Below are 21,637 nucleotides of genomic sequence, written 5' to 3' on the forward strand. Positions count from 1 at the left end.
CCAGTTGGTAGACCCCTCTTCCACCTTCAGCAACCGGCTGGTATTTGACCCCCATTCAGTTGGTTATCCACAATCAGTGGTATCCAGTTGGTAATCCACTATCACCAGCAGCCAACGAGTAAAGTAGCAGCAGCCCTGTTGGTGATGCATTACCACCAGCAGCCAATGAGTAATCCAGTAGCAGCCAGATGGTAATGTGCTATCACCAGCAGCCCAGTTGTTGATCTCCCAATCGGCGCGCACACTCGGGGGTTTACGGTAGGCCGCCGCTGGTCCGCACTGAGTCTGCGCGGCGCGGTGCCTCGAGGAGCCGCTCGCTCGGTCGGTCGGTGCAGGGAGACGGAGCCCAGACCCCGACTTCAACCATGAGCGACATCAACGTCAAGAAGCTGAAGGTGCCCGAGCTGAAGGATGAGCTGAAGCGGCGCGGCCTGAGTGTGCAGGGCTTGAAGGCCGAGCTCCAGGAGCGGCTGCAGGCCGCACTCGACAGCGAGGCGGCGGCGGAGGAGGCGGCCGAGGCCGAGGAGGAGATGGAGGAGGAGGGAGAGGGAGGAGGAGGAGGAGAGGAGGAGGACGGGCCCGTCCCGCTAGAAACCCCCGAGAACGGCGAGGAGGAAGGGGCCGGGGCCGGGGAGCTGCCCGAGTCGCTGCTGCTGGCCGAGGAGGAGGAGGAGGAAGAGGAGGAGGAGGAAGAACCGCAGGTGGCGGGAGCAGACAAAGCCATGGCCGAGGCGCCGGGCCCGGGACTCAACGGCGCTGCCCCGGCCGCTAGGCCGCAGCTGGAGCCGCCGGCGCCGACGGTAGCCGCAGCGGCCCAGGCCTCGGAGGCGGAGCCGCAGCGAGAGGCCGAGGTCCAGGCCCAGGCCCGGGCCGGGGCTCGGGCCGCCGGAGGGGGAGGGGGAATGGACGACGACGAGGTGGTGGAGGAGGAGGAGGAGGAGGCCGAGAGCAAAACGGGCGAGAGCGAGAGCGGCCTCGGCGAGGAGGAGGAGGAAGAGGAGGAAAACGGGATGGGGGAGGCGGAGGGAGCGGTGCTGCAGCCGGCCCGGCAGCAGGAGCAGGCCCAGGCCCAGCAGAGAGCGGGAGAAGAGGAGACAATGGAGCTGGGGGACGGCGAGGCGCGGGCTGCGATCAAACAGGAGCCAGAGGCCGCCGCTTCGGGCCCAGCTCCCGCCCCGCAGCACTCCAACAAAGGTGGGCCCCCCCGCCCGCAGAGAAGCCTCGGCCTTTATTTCTCATTAAATGGGCTATTTTTTTTATTATTATTTAAACGGCGATGAGCCTCAGGACCATCACTTCCGGCGCTGCGCCTCCATTGGCGCGCGCGTGAGACATGGGGTGGGAGGAGGGGAGGGGGGGGGAGAAGAGAGAGAGATGGATGGGGGAGGAGCTGCTTTCAGCCTGGGTTATACAGAGAGAGAGAGAGACTGGATTTAAAATGGGAGAAGGGGGGGATGATTATACAGCATGGGTAAGGAGGCCGAGAAAATGGAGGGTGGAAATAATGCAAAGCAAAATGGAGTAGCAAAGGGAGTGAGGAAAGGGGGGGAATTGGCATGTGGGCACAAATAACTTTGCACCACTTTTTTTTTCATTTGCACTTTTTTTTTGTTTGCACTTGTATTGCATCTTTCAAACTGAATAAATCACCCCAAGCCACTGCAAAGACAATGTCAAGCCAGACAAGGCATGTGCATGCTTTTATCTTAAGGCATGTGATGGTTTTGTTAGAGGTTGGTGACTCCTTATACTGGAGTGGACACAGTGCTAAAATTTAAGAAAAGGACGCAAAGACCGGCTCGGTCTGAGACGGTGTTTGAGGTTGGTGACTCCTTATACTGGAGTGGACACAGTGCTAAAATTTAAGAAAAGGACGCAAAGACCGGCTCGGTCTGAGACAGTGTGCAATTAAGGGCTAGAGTCGGTGGCAAGGGTAGAGATTTATGGATTGGGGGGGTGGTTTACAACTTGCGTCTTCCCGATACTTAACCACATGAAGTTGAGGCTTATCCAATCCTGGATTTCATCCAAGAAGTTATGGAGCAGCTGAGAGGGGTAAAGCTGGGTGTGAAATGCTGTACATGTGGGATGTGAACCTGTATCTGTAGGTGACGTTGAATGGAGATGAGGTCTAGGTTTAGGACATGGATTAGATTTGTGGAGGTTCCAGGGATGACATTGGGCTGGGAAGATAAGTCACTAATCTGCACAGTATCCAGAAAAAATTGAGAACAGAGTCAAGCAAATTCACCCCAAATGTGTGGGACAAAATGCAAAGTGCAGGTATGGCAAAGTGCAGGTTTGGCAGGCCCTGTCAGAAACCGTGGATTGAGAATGTTGAAGTTGGATAGTGCACTGTGGTCAAAGCGAATTGCCTTTATGCAAGGCTGTTTTTATTTTGTAGTGGAGGTTGATGTGGAGTTGTGGTAGAATATAGAGTTGGGAGACGACAGCATGTTTATACAGCATGGAAGCCAAAGAATGATTGGAGGTGGAGTCCTAGCTGGTGAGGACAGGGGTTCAGGGAGGAATTCTTGAGTGGTTTCTGACAGGTTTTGAAGGAGTTACTATGCTTGGGGAAAGTGGGCCGTTAACGTGGGGGGAAGCCTTATCATGTTTCAATCTTTGAAAAAGCTGTGTTCTAAGAAGAATATTAAAGCATTGATTTAGCTGAGTTGCAGCACTGCCCAAGTAGTTCAAGTTTAAATTCTACGGTAGGAAAATTCATATTTTTTAAAGTCACCCCTGGACTGTTATAACCAGTCGTCTTGTCTCTACCTCGGCTTAACGTTTTCCTAGATAAGCATACCTTGGTGTGTTCATTCCTTTTAAAAGTTGGAATGCAAAAAGGAAAGGTAGGTAATTTCATGCTAACTTCTGAACTGTAAATTTATAAGTTCATAATTAGGATAGATCCCTCACAACAGCCGTTAACACCGAACCAAGATCAGCTAGTGCCTTTGTAGTTATAGTTTATTGGCTTCAATTGCATCTCAGCAGCAGAATAACATATTGTGATCCTGTGGTGTAACAGTCCTGTCATTATAAAGTAACGTTCATCTAATGCAGTGTGAGCAGTGCCACAAACAACTGAGCTGTTACAGCGTTTGGATGTGTAATGGCACTGGCTGTCGGACTATCATTTTGACATATGATAGAGCAAGGACACCTTCCCATCTGAGAGATGGCTGAATACAGTTGCTGCTGTTCCAATGAAAAATTGAGTTTGCTGTGCACCCAGATTTGAAGAAACCTGCAATCCTTAAACAGACTGGTAGTGTATACAGAATGTAGTTATTTAAGGCTACATTGTAGCAGTCCTTGGATCAGTCATTGCAATATCGATTTGCAACCAGCTGCATTTTATTTATGCTGCTTGGCTGCAAATCCAATTTTCTGGCATGTAGATAGCTGCACACTGCTTATCCAGAACTTTATTCGGGCTGGTTTATTTTGTGTTTGAGAGCTTTCAGACTTGAATAATTTGTTTTTAAAGTACCCAGGCAAATTGTATACCATGCAGTAAACCCACATGCCGTAAGTCTTAACAGGATCTCTCGTGGTTTTTGCTCAATTCACAGCAGGGCACTATCACTTCTTGTGAGCCAACTTTTCAACAGGACTGCAGTGACTGTTTGAGAACATTCAAAACAGTCTAGGTACAACAGTAGGAATTGAAATTGGATAATGTTTTCATGTTTAAAAAACAGGATTCTTAAACCTCCAAAATAAGCCGGTAGTGGAATTGCTAATTCTGTTGTTGCGTTTAGGGTGAGGTGTCCAAGTGCCCTATTGGAATATTGCCAGCTTAATTTGGATTTATTGGAACAGTTTTATATTAGCTACAATTTTTAGGTGAAAAATACCAATAGTCACCCTACAATCTAGTGTTCTAAACTGTGCCCTGCATAGAGCAGCTGTTGGTGTACATTTCACCCTGTGGTGAACTTAAAAATGTTGGTTGATCTAACAGTTTAACCTGTCTTTAAATAGCTTGGTGCATGCCATGCTCTTCCCCTTCCCCCCTCTACAAAAGTGTACTTAGTGATTTTGGTGCCCTACTGATATTGAGCAGTGCAAACTAGGCAGCTGCTTTCAGGCTAACAGAGCAGGAGTTGCTTATTAATAGCCAAGAACTATTTCTGGAAGCAGCTTTGTGTCCCATTTCAATCTCCCAATGACACAACTGTCCTATTTGTGCTGCAGGGTGTTTCATCAGCATATCTCCACTCAGGAATAATTCCCCCTCATTTACTTCCTTATTCAAAGTGCATGTAGTTTGTAAAATACATTAGGTGCATTCACAATACAATTGGCCTCTATGCAAAAAGCAGTTTCATATTGATGCTGTGCTTATAATGTAAATGGTGCCTGGATCCAGGCCTGGAGGAGTCAGTCTCCTGCCTTGCTCTGATTCTAAATGTGTGACAAGAATGCACAGTAAATTAGCACCTTAGTTCTCCTGTATGTTAATTACACAAAATTTGCAGCATAGCGTTGATTAAAAAGAATTACATATACATGGAGACTGGTGCAGTGGGTCACTCTTGCTGCAAAGGCTAACACCTGAAAAAGACTGGATAAAAGTCTTCCTCTGGAACTATATTAATGTGCAGCCTTAAACTCTTTGCTGTAAGGGCCCACAGTGCTAAACTGACCCCAATTCAGCATTCTAATTTAGAGATGAGTCAAGGAATTGAACAATGAGTCATGTTTGTACAGTTGAGGTTGAACTGAGTTTCAGCAAAGTGAGCTTCAAGTGATGCTGTGGTACTGAGCCGGGTGGAGGTAAAAACCTAAGTTGGGAGGGTGGTGGGAGGTCTGTGGAGAGTGGAAACGGAGCAACCACTGTTCTTGGTCAGTTTTATTTCAAATTATTTAGAGTTGATAATGAAAAAACTTCAGGGAAAAATTCTCCTGCAGCAGAATTAGAATCTGGTGAAGCAGCAGTAAAAGTTGAGCTGTTTTTAAGGGCTGTTCTCAGTATTTATCAGATTGCTGGGTGAGTAGAGACTTCACATGGCATATCTTTAATCCTTTCATTGAAAGTATTGCAACAATTGTGTTCAGTTTAGGAGTAATCCAGTTCATTGGCTAAATACCCTCTCAATTGTACAAGAGTATTATAGTGGTTAACATTAAGCCAGTAAATTCTTGTGTGCATGCTTTGCAGAAATTTGCTTTGTGAGAATGAAATGTAAAAGACCACTTACACTTCCTATTGTGAAAGGAGGGCAATTTAATGCAGTATAGTAAAATGTAATCTTATTTAAAGTAAACAAACTGAAGTCAGTCATGAATTACATGGCTGATAACACAATTAGGCTCATTTGGAGCCATTAAAGTAATTCCCATATATTTATGCATTACGATGATGTTTAACTTCCTTTGTTCATGAATTGTATGCTGATTTTCGCCCCTCCTCCAATTTAATGGAATCCTTGTAATCTTGCATTTGGATCCAATATTGGCCAACTTGTAACCACCTTTTCTTTTTAGGAAGAGAGAGCCAGGCTGAACAGACAACTGATAAGAGTAAAGAGCAAAATCGCAAAGGTGTAAAGAGACCTCATGAAGACCATGGACGTGGCTACTACGAGTATATCGAAGAAAACAAGTATCGGCGGTATGATTAACTTCATGTAATCAGTTGAGTCTCTTGCTACTATTCTGTTTAGTGCCAAGCCACTAACCATTATGTATGGCTGTTTCTAGGTCTAAGTCTCCCCAGCCACCTGTGGAAGAAGATGAGGAGGAATTTGATGATACTGTAGTTGCCCTGGATACATGTACGTGTTGTTAACTAAATTGGGTAATGTATGTATTGTAAAATGGGATGAGGCAGGAATTTGAATTCTGGGAATGTGTGAAGAATTGCTGCTGAAGTCAGAAGTTTCATGTATGATTGAGCTGAGACCACACCATCCACATAACTCATTGCAGTCACACATTACCATTGTCATGCCCCTTTTCTCCCCTGCCCCACCCCAAAGACAAGAATTTCCTACGAGAGACAAAAAAAATTGGAGTCTTTTCAAAGAAAAGCTCCGGGAATTTCTTCTCCTGGGGTAATCAGTCAAGTACCAGGAAACTATTGCAACTCTTGAATCTTACTATTCCTAGCTGCTTTGAAATTCTCCCATGATAGCTGAATTTTTTTTTTTTCATACTTGAATACCTGCTGCACATTGCTCTTGAAACCTAATATATTTCATATGCATACCCCTGACTGCTGCTATCTTTCTGGGTAAAGTAATGGAAACAGTTGGATCGAATCAAGAATCAGTGGCCTGCATTTCTCCAGAGAAAGTAAATCCAATTTATTGAGCCTGTCCTAATTACCCAGAGCCTGGATATCTAGTGAGTTTGAGGACTAGAACAGGCATATTATTTATACACAGCCTATATATTGTATTCTTATATTGTGCTGCCCTCAAAATTTGGTCTGAAGTCTTACCAGTGGGCCTTGTACATGAACCTTCAACGACATATAAACCATGATTCCCAGGCCCCTATCCTGTTCCATAATATATCATGTAACTTGCACTGGGCTGCCATTATTCATTAATTTGGCCACTTCAGTCAGGTTAGTAAGGCAGGTCGTCATCTTCAAGCCATGCTGCGTTACCTAGTAATTGCTGACCTTTCCAGCTGATTGTGTTTACATCCTTTATAAGACTGTCTGGCATCTTTCTTACAGCTGATGTCAAACTAATCTACAATTCCTAGTTTATGATTTCTTCCCCATAAATATTGGAAACTCTCAACTTCTTCCAGTCAGTTTGAATTAGCCAAGGCCTCACAGCTCTTAAACAGATAAACACACTGTTTCCATAATAGATCTCATGTCACTTAGCATTCTGTTATATGGCATCAAGTCCAGAAGCCTGATCAGCCCTGAGAGTCTTAATCCTGTTTAAGACCATTTCTGTGTCAAATTTGGAAGCACGTAAATATAGTGTTAGCATTATCTATAACAGTGAAAACCTGCTGGGTGTTCATTTGCACTTAGGGCATATTCTTATCCTCAAACCTAACTTGGCTAGCCTCTAATGGCTGCGAGGGTCCAGTACATTTTGGAACACATGCTACTGTAACAACCCACAGTCCTTGGCCTTTCCATTGAAAATGTAAAGAGGTCCTGGAATTTTGCCATCATTATAATAATATTGTTCCTGACATGTCATCTGACAACAGTATGGGGAGACAGTACATGTTAAAACTACTGCATTCACTCCAATATTGAAATATGTTTTTTGGTACTCGGGTACATATGCAGGTTTATAATTATCACTCAAATCTATAGGAAAAGTGGACTTCCCATTCTCTTCAGCCCGTCTTCCTCCACCGAAGCATAAACTTGTGCCTTAATGTCAGTCAGTTTCCTTAATAATTGTCTTATACTTCTATTTTGATATTGTGGCCAAGTCAATAATTTCAGTTTTTATGTTGGGGAAAGCCCTTTGCTGACTTTAAACCAGTAAAGGTTTAGCAGTTTTTTAACTGCCATGATGTCCTCTCAGCTTTTCTCATACCATAACTATTGCATTTTTATTTTAGCTTTGTAAAGAGGAAAAAAATTAACGTTTACTGTGCTTGTGTTTGTTAAAAATATATAGAGAGTTGTGTTAATACTCCTAGAGCTCTATTTTATGCAGTTTAGTCCCTAAAAAGATCAAAATATTCTAGTAATTACCCTTATATCACCCTGCTGTACTGATTCTGTTGTAAAATAAGCAGCATAACATTAGTACAGATCACTTATTTTATGTTTTTGGGTCCAATTTGCAGCTTTTTTTTTTACATTATAGTTTCTAATTAATGATCTAGTACTGTAGCTAGTTATTTCTTTAGTTGGTGTATAGCATTATCTTCTATTAGTATTACGGTGGGAAATGTCCCTGTTGTGTTAATTCCCCACACATGCAAGTCAACGTGTACTATTATGGTGGCTTACGTTAAAATACTAACACCTATTATGTTCTTTTAAAGACAACTGCGATTTGCACTTTAAGATCAATAGAGATCGTTTTGGCGCCATGCCACTGACTATGGAAGGATTTGCTTACCTCTGGGCAGGAGGAAGAGCTTCCTATGGAGTTACCAAAGGCAAAATTTGCTTTGAGGTGAAGGTAAATGTCTTCAGTTTTTGTAAGCAATTCTTTTTTTAAAGTCTCAAATTTAGATTGGTATTGTCTGACTTTGACATTTATCTCAACAGGTAACTGAGAAGATACCAGTTAAGCATTTGCCACCAGATCAGACTGACCCACATGAAGTGAGGGTTGGCTGGTCCCTGGCTTCCTACAGCATGTTACTTGGTAAGTTTATTTACATCCTATTTTCTTCATTCCTTCCCCAATCCTTTTCTCTATCCCTGCTACCTGTTTCCCACTAAATGCACAAGCATTCCGGAGTAGAGTGTCTGATTTCTATCAAAAGTGCCATTCCCCAGGTCGATAAGAACTGTAACTTGTTGGTTAACAGGCTTAAACATTGTTTAGCGTTGCGTGTAGTAAGCCATTTGAATGCAATTTGATAATAAGTAAAGGTTTCTTTCAATGAGGGTGTAACAGGTAAGGAGAGGTTTTATGATGAGTTTACAACAGCTTACTTGCTAGTTACCAAGTGACAGTGGACTTGGAACTATGTTGCAATGGTTTCAGTGGCGCTTTTCGAAAATTAAGCCACTTACTGAATGTAGTAGTCTGTTATTTTGTGGGAAAGACAGTGTTGCAGAACTTCATTTATCATTATGTGGGCAGTTTGATTACATCGTTTTTTTTAGATAAAAATCCAAACATTAATTATTGAATGTGAGTAGTACAATGTATTAGACACTTTTCCTTTTACTTGTGACTTTGATATGGAATCATCCCAGACTAAGGTTGAAAGCTTCCCCTTATCTGACTCTGATGGTACTGTGTGAAAACATAGGCAGTTTCATTCCAGTTTGGAGTGGGGGACATGAGCTCAAAATTGCCCCTAATTTAACATGAATTGGCTGCACAGGGCACTGGCATGGAGGTAAAACATGTCCTCCCCAGTAGTAAAGGATGTTTTTCTTTTAGGTGGGATTATAGTACATTGGAGCAGCAGTAAGAGTAGTTTGCAGTCCACTAAGTATGTTGTGTCTAAGCTTTATGCTTGGTACTCTGACAAAAATGGGAAGGTGTTCCATTACCAAGCATTTAACATTTCTCATCTTAGCGAGAAATAATTGCAAAACAATGACAAGGTGGGAAAATGAGATTTGAAGAACTGCTTGAGGCCAAGTCAAGGTTTTATACTTTATTGCAGCTTAAGATAATTCTGGTATGCTTTGTCAAAGAAACTATACTGAAGTATTATCTGCTGACTACAGGAGAATTGTTGGAAACTCAACACTGATATCCCTCACCTAATAAAAATAAGTAGATTCATATCCAGTGGTTTTTACAGGAATCTATTGCAGGAAATAGCATTTAAGTATTTTGTAAATAAAGCTACAATAGCTCCTTGATGGCTTAAAGGCAGTATGTAAGTGACCAGCTTGGACCAGAGGATTCAAAGTTTGATTCTCAAGCTGCACTTATAGTTGATGCCAGGTGCTGCAATTTGGTCTTGATGTCCTTGGCCAGAGGTGGGTAAAGGGAAAAAAAAAATGACTTGGGTTTCTGCTTGTGATTTGAAATCCAGTGATATCTTCTGGAAAGTACAAGCTTGTGAATGATTGGTGAGAAGGTTATGATGCTGCCTGTGTTGGATTATCAGCGAGCTTTTTGGTGTCTTAAGTTCAAAAGTAAAATAAAAGGTGCCTTGCTCAGTGAACTGAGTCCTAGTAGGTGTGCATATCTACCCGAAGAGAAAATTGAAGATTGATTTGCTGTGGTTACTACAGGAAAAATATATGGGAAAGAAATACTGAAGGATACAAAATAGATTTGGGATATGATGGCACCCATGCTATGAAACATTTCTGCATTAATTAATATGGGTCATATATCAGGTTTTAAAGAATGCTTAAATTGTGCATTGTAGTAGTGAAATAATTCATCATAAGACCTGCATCTTAAAAAAGTGTCTTTTGAACACCTAAAGTTTGAGAGTCTTCTGGATTCTAGTTTCTAAATTTGTGCTCTTTAAAACTTTATATGATCCATATTATTAAATGCATAAATGTTTTATAATACCAAACATTGTTCTGTGCTAACTCTTGTTTCTTAATTCACTGTGTCTCTTTCCCTCCATTGAATGAAACATCTTGGGGTATTTTGGGCATTAATCTCTTGATTTGGAGATTAGATTTACAGCTACTGGGAAAATTTGCCAGACTATTAAATTTTATATTCTTGGTACTTCTACAACAGTTACTTGTACCCTGTTTTTTTTTCATTTAACACTCTTTGGAGCATCTCTGCCTTTAGTGTGCTTGTGTGCCTCTAATTACAATGCAAAGTAATGGCTGTGTTGCAAATCACCATACATTAATCAAGTGTGCAGTCAACCCTATAGAGACTGTGCTGGATTCCAAAGATGTGCCAGCTTTTCTTTGCTGTGTCACATTGCTTTCAACAATGCAGTGCGGTAGATATTCTTTGACTTTCTGTTTTTAAGCTATTCCATTCTCGAGGAAATCATGTACTGTTCTCTTTTGCTTAGAAACCTCCTTCCCTCTTCAGAATTTTTAGATGAATTTTTGTTGCTTCACGCAAGGGATGTTGGTAGTTTCTATATGTTACCCAGTCTTTGCATCTCAGCCTCAGGCCAAGTATATGGCTGCAAGATGTTTTTGTCCTAATAGCTTATTCCTAATTTTGTTTTCTCTCTACTGTTCTTCCCTTTGTTTGGTAGTTCTTCCGTTTCTCCACGCTTCAAGAGTTCTACCTTTTTGTCAATATTTGACCCAGAAAGTCTTTTCTATGCACAGCTGAGGCAAATAATCAACATGTAAACTGAGCAATTTCCAGACCTTTTTTATCCTTGTCCCATTTTTCTTGGAAAATTGCATTTATCATCTCTACATGTGTAGATTGCCTGTTCTACTTTCAAAAGCAACACTGAAGCATACGTATGTTGTGTTGTATACTTACCCAGATGGGATTGCACTGTAGACTTCCCACTTTTCCTTACCAAACTGCTGATATAATGGCATTTCCCCAAGGCATTCAGACTTGGTTTACATAACAATACAGTTTTATCCAGCTATCAAGGGTATGGTCTTGGTCTGCTCTGAATCCAAGTGGTTGTCCAGTGTCCTTCCAAGGGTTTCTGGCCCAAAACAATATAGTAAAGACAGCGAGTGATCCAAACTCTTTTGAAAGTTATCACTTGGTACAGCAGAACTATGGCACTGCTTTGGGGGATTGGGGAGAGAAATTTTAAAGCAAACTGGAACACTCTCTCTGCTTTTTGCACATTTCAGGTCCTTTTCCTTAATCCAAGATATTAACTGCCATGTATGCTTGTATAATTCTGGTGCGCTGTTGAGTGGTTACATGAAATGTGCAGTGATGTCTTCATTACACTTCATCAAAATTAGGAACATGTCAATTTCTAGGCAAAAAATTACCCAGGTTTATTCAGTTTGCTTTTTGTTGTCCTGAGGGTCACATGATGCTATAATTCTGATAACTCTGGGATCGCTAGAATCTAGAAATATGGGCCACTTGTGTACTTTATCTTGAATTCATTGCCCCGACCATTGTCTGCTCATTCTTACTTTGTCCTAATTCTAATGCGATTCAAGTTCTATTATCAGTTCAATTATGGAGCCTATTGCCAAGGGTACACCTGCCTTTTCTCTACAGACACTGAATGGCCTATGTATTTCCAGCATTTTTTTGAAGTCCAGTTTGTAACTTTTTAACATAGGTGTAGCGTTGGTTGCTTGAGCTTAAATTGTTTCAAACTCCCCTTACTTTCAGGCGAAGAAGAACTTTCTGTCGGGTACTCTGGAAACGGAACAAAATGTTCAAATTGCAAGTCTGAAGATTATGGTGAAAAGTTTGGGGAGAATGATGTGATTGGCTGCTTTCTTGTAAGTTAACAATATTTATAGGGAATCGTGGCAACAGGACCAACAAAGGATTCTGATTTGCTGTTTTTTGCCATCTGTTTCTGTTGTATTTTCAAGCCTTATGGTTAATAATGGCATTATGGTTATCAGTTTAAAAGGGTCATCAGACCTATACATTTGACTACAATTTAGCAGTTTTGGATGTAGTAATAATCGAGAAATGATTTGATATCGACTTAGCATCACATTGGATTTAGCAACTCAGTGCCAGTGATAATGTTGTCAGGGAGTAAGAACTTGCAGTTAAAAATTAGATTTTATTTGAAAGGACTCTGCAAAATATATGGGGGATTATTAGTGAAAGGAACTTTTTAAAAATGTCTAATTGCATGTATACTTATAACATCAAGAGCTGAGCATTGCAGGCATAGGAAAGTTCTTGTTTAACAATTAGTTCATAGTCTTATTATGGAGATCAATTCTTTACGGTAAGGATCAGCCAGCCACCTCATGGGAATTTTTGGTGAAAGTATTGTGGTTGCTCTTGTTCTCAGTACTGTGGTGATTGACAGAGGCAGTGCAAAGGTATTTAATAATGTTCAGAATTTGTGTGGCAGTAACTATCAAATTCTCATGAACTGTGGACTGCAGTCAATCTGCATTTCAATTTTGCTCCCTGCAGGAAATTCTAATGCTCTCAACATTATTTGACACATTTTTGTTACAGAACTTTGATGCTGATGAAGTGGAAGTCTCTTACTCCAAGAACGGTCAGGATCTGGGTGTTGCATTTAAGATTGGGAAAGACAGTCTCGCTGACAGAGCCTTTTTTCCTCATGTTCTCTGCCACAATTGTGCAGTGGAGCTTAATTTTGGACAGCTGGATACTCCATACTTTCCAATACCGGAAGGCTTCACCTTCATCCAGCAGGTTCCTTTGGAGGAACGTGTACGAGGGCCAAGGGGACCCAAAACCAAAGGAGAATGTGAGGTATACATGATCCTTTAGAATCATTGCTTCTTACATAGTGGCGTAAAAGTAGGAACATGGATGTAAACTGTTCAGGCTAGGTCATGACTGACATTTACCTCGACTCCATTTTACCTACCTTTGTTCCATATCTCTTGATGCCCTTGCATCACAAAAATCTACTCATGTTGAAAACTACCAGAGCTGTTTCATACATAGGGTTTACTTTTCTATAATGTGACATACGAGTTACTCAACATTTAAAACATGATTAGATTTCGTAGTTGATACTGCAGTGTTCCATAAAAAAAATGTTCACAGTTCTTGTCTCACCCTGGATATAGGTGTAATATACTGGCTTTCTCACAAGCTGTTGCACTTCAGATGTCATACATCTCTCCAGGCCTCAGTGATGCTGTATGTTTGCACTATAATTTTTCTAAATTCTTCTGTTGGAAGCTAGTGAAATACATAAGTATGAACCTTGTAGTGCAAAACAAAGTAAATCTTTTATTCAACATTAACAATTAATGGTCCGTTCAGGAAAGGGATACTTGAATTAGCCTATAATAATGTAGTTCGGTTTGTTTTAGGTTTTGATGATGGTTGGCTTGCCTGGGACTGGCAAATCCGTATGGGTTTCAAAGCATGCAGCAGAGTACCCTGGCAAATATAACATTTTGGGGACAAACAACATCATGGATATAATGAAGGTGAGATACTTGAGAAACATTTACTTTATTTGGTATGTGCATATACAAATAAAATAATATAAGCTGCATAAACATTTAAATTGCCCTGAATAAAAGAGATTTACATTTACTTACCGTTCAAGTGGAAGCACTTTGAGGTGCATCTGGGAGATGTGCATTACTTTTGAACAGCAATGACTTATCTATGTTTGGATTATTAGATGGCTTGTATATGCATGCAATTCCAGTCCAATTTCAGGTTGTGATTTTTGTTACACTTTTATTCCAACATTTAACATTGAAGTCTAAAACACTTAGAAATTCTGTATGTAAACAATTGGCTGTAACAGTTGTAACTTATGTCAAGCAGTTAGTGCTCTGAAATGAGTTCCTGAATTATTTTTCTGCTCCATTCCCAAATACTCCTCATAACCAGGATGGGCAATTTCGAAAAATAACATAAGACACAAGGAAAGGATTGCACTGTAGCAATTGACTGTCGTTCCTTAGTGTAAGGGAAATGAATAGATTGTTTTACCACAGCATGCTTACAGTGGTGCCACTTTACAAATAAACCAGAAAGTAAATGGCAACCATACAAAAAAATAAAGAATTATACTTCTGAAAATTACTACAAATATGTTAAAGTGCTAAGGAATGCATATGAGTAAAGATTACACCAAACAGCAAAGGAATCTTTGAACGATTAGGTAATGTTTGATCCTAATTTACAATGTTCCTGGCTGCGGTCTGTTCAAATTTTCTACCCTTTTCCAGGTTTTGAGCTTCAAGCGTCAGAAGACTGACAGAGGTAAACTAACTACATTGATTCAACAAGCTACACAGTGTTTGAGCAAGTTTATTGAGATTGCAGCTCGCAAGAAGCGCAACTACATTCTTGATCAGGTAGGTGAAAAGTTGATCTTTGTGCTATTTGACTGACTGTATATTCAGGTTTATTTTTGTTCCTATGATCTATGCAATAGGTCAGATTGTTGAGGAGACAGAAGGATAGAATTAGGGCAAGAGTTCGATATATTGAAAGAAATCGAGTACAGACTACAGATAGGACACTTAAGTTCTTGCTAAGTAGGAAAACAACCAAATAACCCAGTTTAATTGCACTTTGATTCCTTACTGTAGCCAATCCAATCTGTAATATGTTTGCTGTAATTAATTGTATACTTGGTACACAATAACTAGTGCTGTTTTAACAGCTTTGCTGGGCTTAAATTAAGATGGGGTGCTGTGCAAGAATGGGAGGTGTGGGGGTGCCTGGAAAACTCAAAATGAGAAGCATAGCTTTTTTTTTCAAAAAAACTTTTAATTTTCTTGTGTAGACAAATGTGTGTGCAGCTGCACAGAGAAGGAAGATGTGCCTGTTCGCAGGCTTCCAACGTAAAGCGGTTGTCATTTGCCCATCAGATGAAGAATATAAGGAGCGTTCAAAGAAGAAAGCAGAGGAAGAGGGAAAGGATGTCCCAGAGCATGCTGTTCTGAAAATGAAAGGTGTAGATCCAATTTGAGTGCAACCCTGGTGTTGCCTTATCAATCAGTTTTTCTTTGGAAGCTAGAATACCTGGTCTTAATCAATGGTTTGGATGTGTTAGTGGTACAACGGTGCTCTTAATGGTCACCTCTAGTGTTTTTACCAAACCTTTAAAAATATGATTTCGCCCTTTTTGGATTTTTAAAAATTTCTTTGGCTGTTATATTGGTCTTTTTATTTGGCCTTTAATATTAGTTAAGTGTAATTTTAGATATACGTTTAACTTGGGTGTTTTACTTCTCTACTATATAACTAATGTTTTGTGCATTTTTAAAAAATCTTGCTTCAGAATTGATCTGTAGTTACAAGTTGCTGCCGTGCAGCTATTTACAAACAGTCTGCTTTACTCATGAACTTGTAATTTTGGTTTAGTGTGATATTTGTAGGCCAGCGGTGTGCTAGCCTCACATCAATACAAAGTAGTTTCTGATGCTCAGATATGTGGTGGTGCTACACAAGAATCCGGTAAATCTTCTGAATTTTCAGTGCATTGTAGCCAGAGTATTATCTCATCACTTGAAGAGCACACTGGTATAATTCCAACCTAATTTAAAAAATAATGCCCTGGTGCCTCCTTTGATCTGAAAGTTCTAAATTTCTTTCTTCAGAGGTTTTAATATCGGTCCTTGCCACTGAGCTCAGTGTGAGGTATAACCGGGATTGAAAGAAGAGAGAGAGAGGGTGCTGTCCTGGATTGTGCAAACTTCTGTTTGAACTCCTCTGACCCTTTAGCTGACAAATTTGCATTGTCCCAAGAAGTAGTGATCAGGGCCAGACTGTGTTTGATGCCAGATCAGCACACTGTTGTCTGGTCTTGGTCAGTAATGGGGCTGGTCTGACTTTAGCGCCTCCTTGTACCAGGGTGGGGGGAAGGGTGGTTCTGCTGCTGTTCAATGACCCCTACTGGAAAAGGCATGCATGTGGACTTTGGGTGAGTACAGAGATCAGCTGTGTTGCTTCACATAGTTGAATAGTCTTATTTGCATTCTATCTGGCCCGATGTGAAGAAAGGTGGCAGAGGAGAGCTGGTGCCTTGTAGATCCTCTCTGACATGAAGGGTACAGGAAGCGAGGGAACTGCTATGTAACATGGCTGCAATGATCTGCTCATCTAAGGAGAGCAATTATGGAGCTGCAGACCAATTGTAATATAGAGATATTCTGCTGCACCATATCGATTCTTACTTTTAATGGTCTGTTTTTCAAGGTATCTTCACACTGCCTGAACCAGGTGACTTTCTGGATGAGGTGAGCTACGCAGAGCTGCAGAAGGAAGATGCTCAGAAATTGCTCGAGAAGTACAAGGAGGAAAGTAAAACTGCCCTTCCACCAGAGAAAAAACCCAATACCGGTTCTGGGAAGAGAGCGATGAATCGAGGTCGAAGTGGCCAACGAGGTGGAATGAACCAGTACAATAGAGGTGGTCAGAGAGGAGGGCGTGGTGGATATCAGAACCGTGGCAATTACCGAGGAGGTAGGCAAACGTACACTTTTTGGTGTAAACTTGTGCAAATTGGGGTTTGTTTCCAGCTGGGTTAATTTTGTTGGAAAATGACTACCTTATTTAAGACAGATGAGAAATTACTTCACTCAAAGGGTTGTGAATCTTTGGAATTTTCTTTCCCAGAGGGTTTTGGATGCTCCATCATTGAATACATTTAAGGCTGTTTTTCGGGTCTCAGTGAATTAAGGGATATGGGGAATATGCAGGAAGGTGGAGTTGAAATCCAAGATCAGCCATGATCGTGTTGAATAGCAGAACAGGCTTGATTGGCTTGTGGTCTTCTGCTCTCTCCCCTCCCCCCCCCCCCCCCTGCCATGTTTACAATTGGGTAACTAAGTGTCTATCTTCTCTGATTCTTTTGAGAAACTAATCTTTTGGGGTATGATTTCATTGTTCCCTGGCATTCTCCAGAATGTCCCTCTAGTAGTCAAATTTTGTGTGAACTTCAATAACAGCTGCTAATGGGTTGGGAGCATTGCAGCCAGGCCCAGTTTTGTTCTTGCCTAATATCTAACTGTATGTACATTTGTAGCAGAAATCACTGGACACCGATCAGGAGCAGGTATCTTAATTTCCCTTCCATGATCTAAGAACTCCCAGTTGTATAGCAGCTTTGGTTGAGGTTAAGAGTGCAGGACAGATTAGGCATCCATATCACCTGGCTGCTCACTGGGTCTGTTTGCAGAACTTACACGTTCTGGAGGAATATCCTATGTTGAGGATAAAGTTTTCTGTAAACTGACATTCTCAGTCACCTTTTTTAATAGAAGAATACAGAACTGAAAGAGGCTGCATTGTGTCATCGTGCTGGCTCTTTGAACAAACTATCCTGTTGGTTTCTGTACCCTATTCCCCTATGGGCCTATGAATGTTTCCCCTTTTGAGTATTGAATTGGAAGAACTTAAATGGAAATGAAATGTGATAATCTCAAGACACTCTGCCTTTTTCAAGCAGGTTCAAACCGTGGACAATATAATAGAAGAGGAAATCAACAGAGTCGTGGCTATGCTCATAATCAGCGTTTTACTCCGATGGTAGGCTACAACAGGGGTGGTTTTATCGAAAGACCCTCTTTCAGTGGCAGAGGAGGTTCTTACAACCACAGGGGTGCGGCAGACAACCACAGGGGTCCAGGCAGCAACCGAGGAGGCTATGGACAAGTAAAGTACAGATTTTGTATTATTTCTGTCCCCAAGATAATTCTGTGTGGCAGCGAACCGTTTTTGAGAGAGACGTGACCCAAGTCTTCTAAATTGTTCTGTTCAGTAGGCCCCTAAATCTTCACCGTTGTGTTTTAGTTACCATTAAGTTGGCAACTTCAAAGTTTGTGTCAAGTAAATAGTTTGGTATGAATCTTTTCAACCAAACCTCAGATTCTTTCTTCCTCACCTACTAACTGCTTCAATTTTCCTTTTGATCTTTCTGTCTAGTCTTTGCTTCCCTCTTCCTTTTCTTATTCTTGCTGCTCTTTTCATTGTGAGTAACAAAGACTAGGAGAAAGCAGGGACTCTTATTTTTCCAGCTGATTTCTTTGTATCCACACAATATTTCTTCTTGCTGATTTTGTAATGAACAGTAGTTGGTCTTCCCACCCAGCACCAGCAACTTGTATTTATATACAGCACATTCAACATCTTAAAACATCCCAACACACCTCACAAGTGTTATAAAATTATCATCAAGCCACTTGGATGGTATTAAGGCAGATGGTCAAAAAAGTAGATTTTAAGGAGCCTGTTGAAGGAAAGAGATGAGAAGAGGCTGAGGGAGGAAATTCCCAGAGCTTAGGGCCTTGGCAGCTGAAGGCACAGCCACCATTGACGCAACAAATGAAATCAGGCATACTCAGGAGGCCAGAAATAGATGAGTGACGATATCTCGGAGGATTGTGGGGCTGAAGTAGATTAGAGATAGGGAAGCCGCTCATGGTAGTTAACTTTAAGAATAAAGCTGTTCCTTTTAAGGATAAAACTGAGTTGGTGCAGCCATGAGGTTTTTTTGTGCCACCTTTGTTTTACCATTTACTGGATATCTGAGCAGGACTGTGGGCCACTGGTTTTAAAGTGTGAGGACTTGGTAGAAAAACTGGACTGGCTTGTTGTGGAAAATCCTACTGCACTTTGTGGTTCATTCTTCATAGAAACTAATATGCCAATTGCTCACCAAATTTAATGCTGCAACAGGAATGAGAGAATTGTGGTGTTTATCTTTGCTGATGAAACGGAGTTTGCAATGAATGCATCTCTACATATTAGTTACACTACCCATTTCTGATCAACAGTCCACAACACAATTCCAAGGAAAACTGGTATTTCCTGCTCCTGATGCTAACTGTTCCCTTCAATCAGAGTGACTTCTATGGCACTACAGGTGGCTGGGAAACTCAACTAAGCATTGCACCTTTCAACCTAGATGCCCAATATATCACTTCTGCAGGTACACTTTATTTAGGGGCAAATAGAAAACCGTACACCTGTCTCTTGAGTAAAACACTTTTTTTTATTGTGACAGAATTTCAGGGGCAGGGGAAATCGTGGCTTTAACCAAGGCTACAGAAATGAAAACTTCCTCCAAGGTCAGGGCTTCAAACAGAACTGGAGCCGTCAGCAGCAGGCGGTAAGTAATGCTTCAGTCCAAGGTGGTGAGCAGCAGACTGAGTTTACCTGCAGCCCTGTCAAAAGCTGTATTGGACAGTGATTAGTAGTGTTCAGTTGCTAGATCCTGATATTGCAGCATTATAGACTAAAGCTGTTCTCCATGCAGGTGTCTGTCAAATGCTGTTGCTGCTTTGAAATCTGCTTAGTATAGTTTTTGATCAGGGCAAGGGTGTTTAAAGTATGGAGTCATCTGCAGGATTTCTGCTTCATTTCAAAGCATTTAAAAAAAGACTATAAATGATAATACAAAGCAAGAGTGTGAGGGGTTGAGTGCTGATAAGAGAATTGGATGCTCTATTATTACAGATTATAGAGGACCTTGAAGCAGCTTAGAGTGGGAGGATGGATGAGCAAAAGTCTCTGGAGAAACAATTATTGGTAGATTTTAGTATTTCCATTTTAAACTTAGCTCCTTGTGATGAGAATCTCAGGAATCCTGAAGCGCAGCAGCTTCTAAAATGGATTTTGATGGTGAAGATACTTGGCATGCTTAAAAAAAAACTCCAGTTATAGTCACCTTGGTATTGCTGCATTCATTGTTTTAATGAGCAAAGTTGCTTCAATGCTATTATACTTGATGAAGCTACTAGCCCTGGATGGATGGTGTACATTTCAGCTGGCCTCCTGCTAGGTATAGAGATCCTCTTAGTATGCTATGAATGGTAATTTTGTGCAGAATGTGGTTTCCAGTTATTAAGCTGACTTTTTAATGTGCTTAGTTAATGGGCATTTTGTGCATAACATCAAACAGCGATGAGATGATTAGCCCAGGTAGTCTGTTTTTAATGGTATTTGTTTTCCGTGCCATCTAGGGTTACATGTACTTTTACATCTGTTTTATACTTTTAAAACCTTTCTGTACTTTTGTTTTCTGAAAAGTGCTGCTATTTAGGGTTTTTCCTGATTATCTCGTTTTTTTTTCTGAATCCTACAGCGACTTCAACAGTTCTGGAGTCAGTACAGCAATCAGTATAACAAAGACTACTACTAGGATCTGCAGTGAGTGATCCAACGATGGTTTCACCGCAGCTGTAACTTCAACCAAGAGATGTCAACTTTTTTAATCTTGATTTTTAAACATTCCAAAACAAAGTGCCTGCAGGTCGTATTTGGAAGCTTTATCAATTAATTGATTTTTAAGTGTCTTTTATTTTTTTACATTTTAATTGTAATGTTTAGGTGAAATGTGGTGAACCTCCAATTTCTAGAGGATGAAAACATTTTCAGTTTCTGCATTTTTTTCCTGTAAAATTTTATCAAATAAAAACCCCCCTGAACTTGTGCTTTCTGCGTGCCACTCATGTTTACTCATGAACCTGCTAATTTGAATGCTTTCCCTTTCATCCAAACGGTACAACTTCGGGCCTTCCCTACCTCACTCTTCTTACTGTCAGTGGAAAACTGGCCAATTTCTGGAAAAGTTCTGGAAGTTCCCACCTCCCTTCTTTCATAACTCCCCCACTCTCTCCCCACCCCCCGCCAAACAAAGTTAGTCTATAACATAACCAGGTGAACCTTTTTATTCGCTCACTGCGTGTTGCTGATAAGACCAGCGTTGATAGATCTCTCCTGAATGCCCCAGCTTGAACATAATTTTATTTTAACTAATTCCTCAGCTGCTAGGGTGGGATTTGAACTCATGCCTGGGATCATTAGTCCAGGCCTCTGAATTACTAGCCTAGTAACATAACCACCATAACACTGTAAACCTAAACTTAAAGCTCAAAACCACTTGCAGTCGTCCCCCCCCCTCATTCAGGAATTCACCAAATCTCTTGAAAGGGCTGAATTTAAAGGTACTATACTGGTCAAAAAGTGGTTACTAATTACCATTATCTTCTGCCCTAGAGGTTGGTGCTGTGTTGGGCAGTGAACACGTGACGTGGATATATCTAGCTCAGCTGTGATTTTTACTGTAGGGATTCTAAACACATCATGTACACTTAACTGTCTGATTTTACACATGAACAGCCAGTTGAGTGAAGTACCAGGGGAATTATGCTGCAGCCTTGAAAGAGAATTGGAGGTGGGCGTAAAAATATATGTTTGAACAACAATAATGGATGTTTAGTAGGCAGTTGTAATAATAACTGGTTCTTAGGAAATATTCAGTTGTGTATCAAGCGCCAGTCCATTGATGTCAGCAGAGCCCAGAGTAGAATTCTCATTCCCTTGTAACCACCCCTGTAGAAATTCAAACTTCCAGATGATAGCTGAAAGCACGATACAACAAGATTTCAGTTTTCAGCCTTTTGCATTAAGAAACT

General features: G+C 41.1%; 1 protein-coding gene across 2 annotated transcripts; it reads left to right on the forward strand.

Annotated features, from left to right (window-relative positions):
* The first annotated feature begins 251 nt into the window (after positions 1-251).
* hnrnpua (heterogeneous nuclear ribonucleoprotein Ua) lies at positions 252-20,652 on the forward strand. 2 transcript variants are annotated; one of them, XM_041176612.1, is made up of 14 exons: positions 252-1,194; positions 5,500-5,626; positions 5,716-5,789; positions 7,993-8,132; positions 8,222-8,321; positions 11,907-12,019; positions 12,726-12,989; positions 13,562-13,681; positions 14,438-14,566; positions 15,001-15,169; positions 16,416-16,682; positions 17,665-17,873; positions 19,225-19,329; positions 20,305-20,652. In XM_041176612.1, exons 1-14 carry the CDS (start codon positions 366-368, stop codon positions 20,359-20,361), a joined length of 2,703 nt encoding a protein of 900 aa, XP_041032546.1. In that variant the 5' UTR covers positions 252-365; the 3' UTR covers positions 20,362-20,652. The 2 variants fall into 2 exon arrangements, with proteins under 2 accessions (XP_041032546.1, XP_041032556.1); XM_041176622.1 differs by having other exon boundaries at positions 253-1,194; positions 17,668-17,873.
* Positions 20,653-21,637: the final 985 nt, after the last annotated feature.

This window comes from Carcharodon carcharias, chromosome 2 (assembly GCF_017639515.1).
Source record: "Carcharodon carcharias isolate sCarCar2 chromosome 2, sCarCar2.pri, whole genome shotgun sequence".
NCBI classification, from domain to species: domain Eukaryota; kingdom Metazoa; phylum Chordata; class Chondrichthyes; order Lamniformes; family Lamnidae; genus Carcharodon; species Carcharodon carcharias.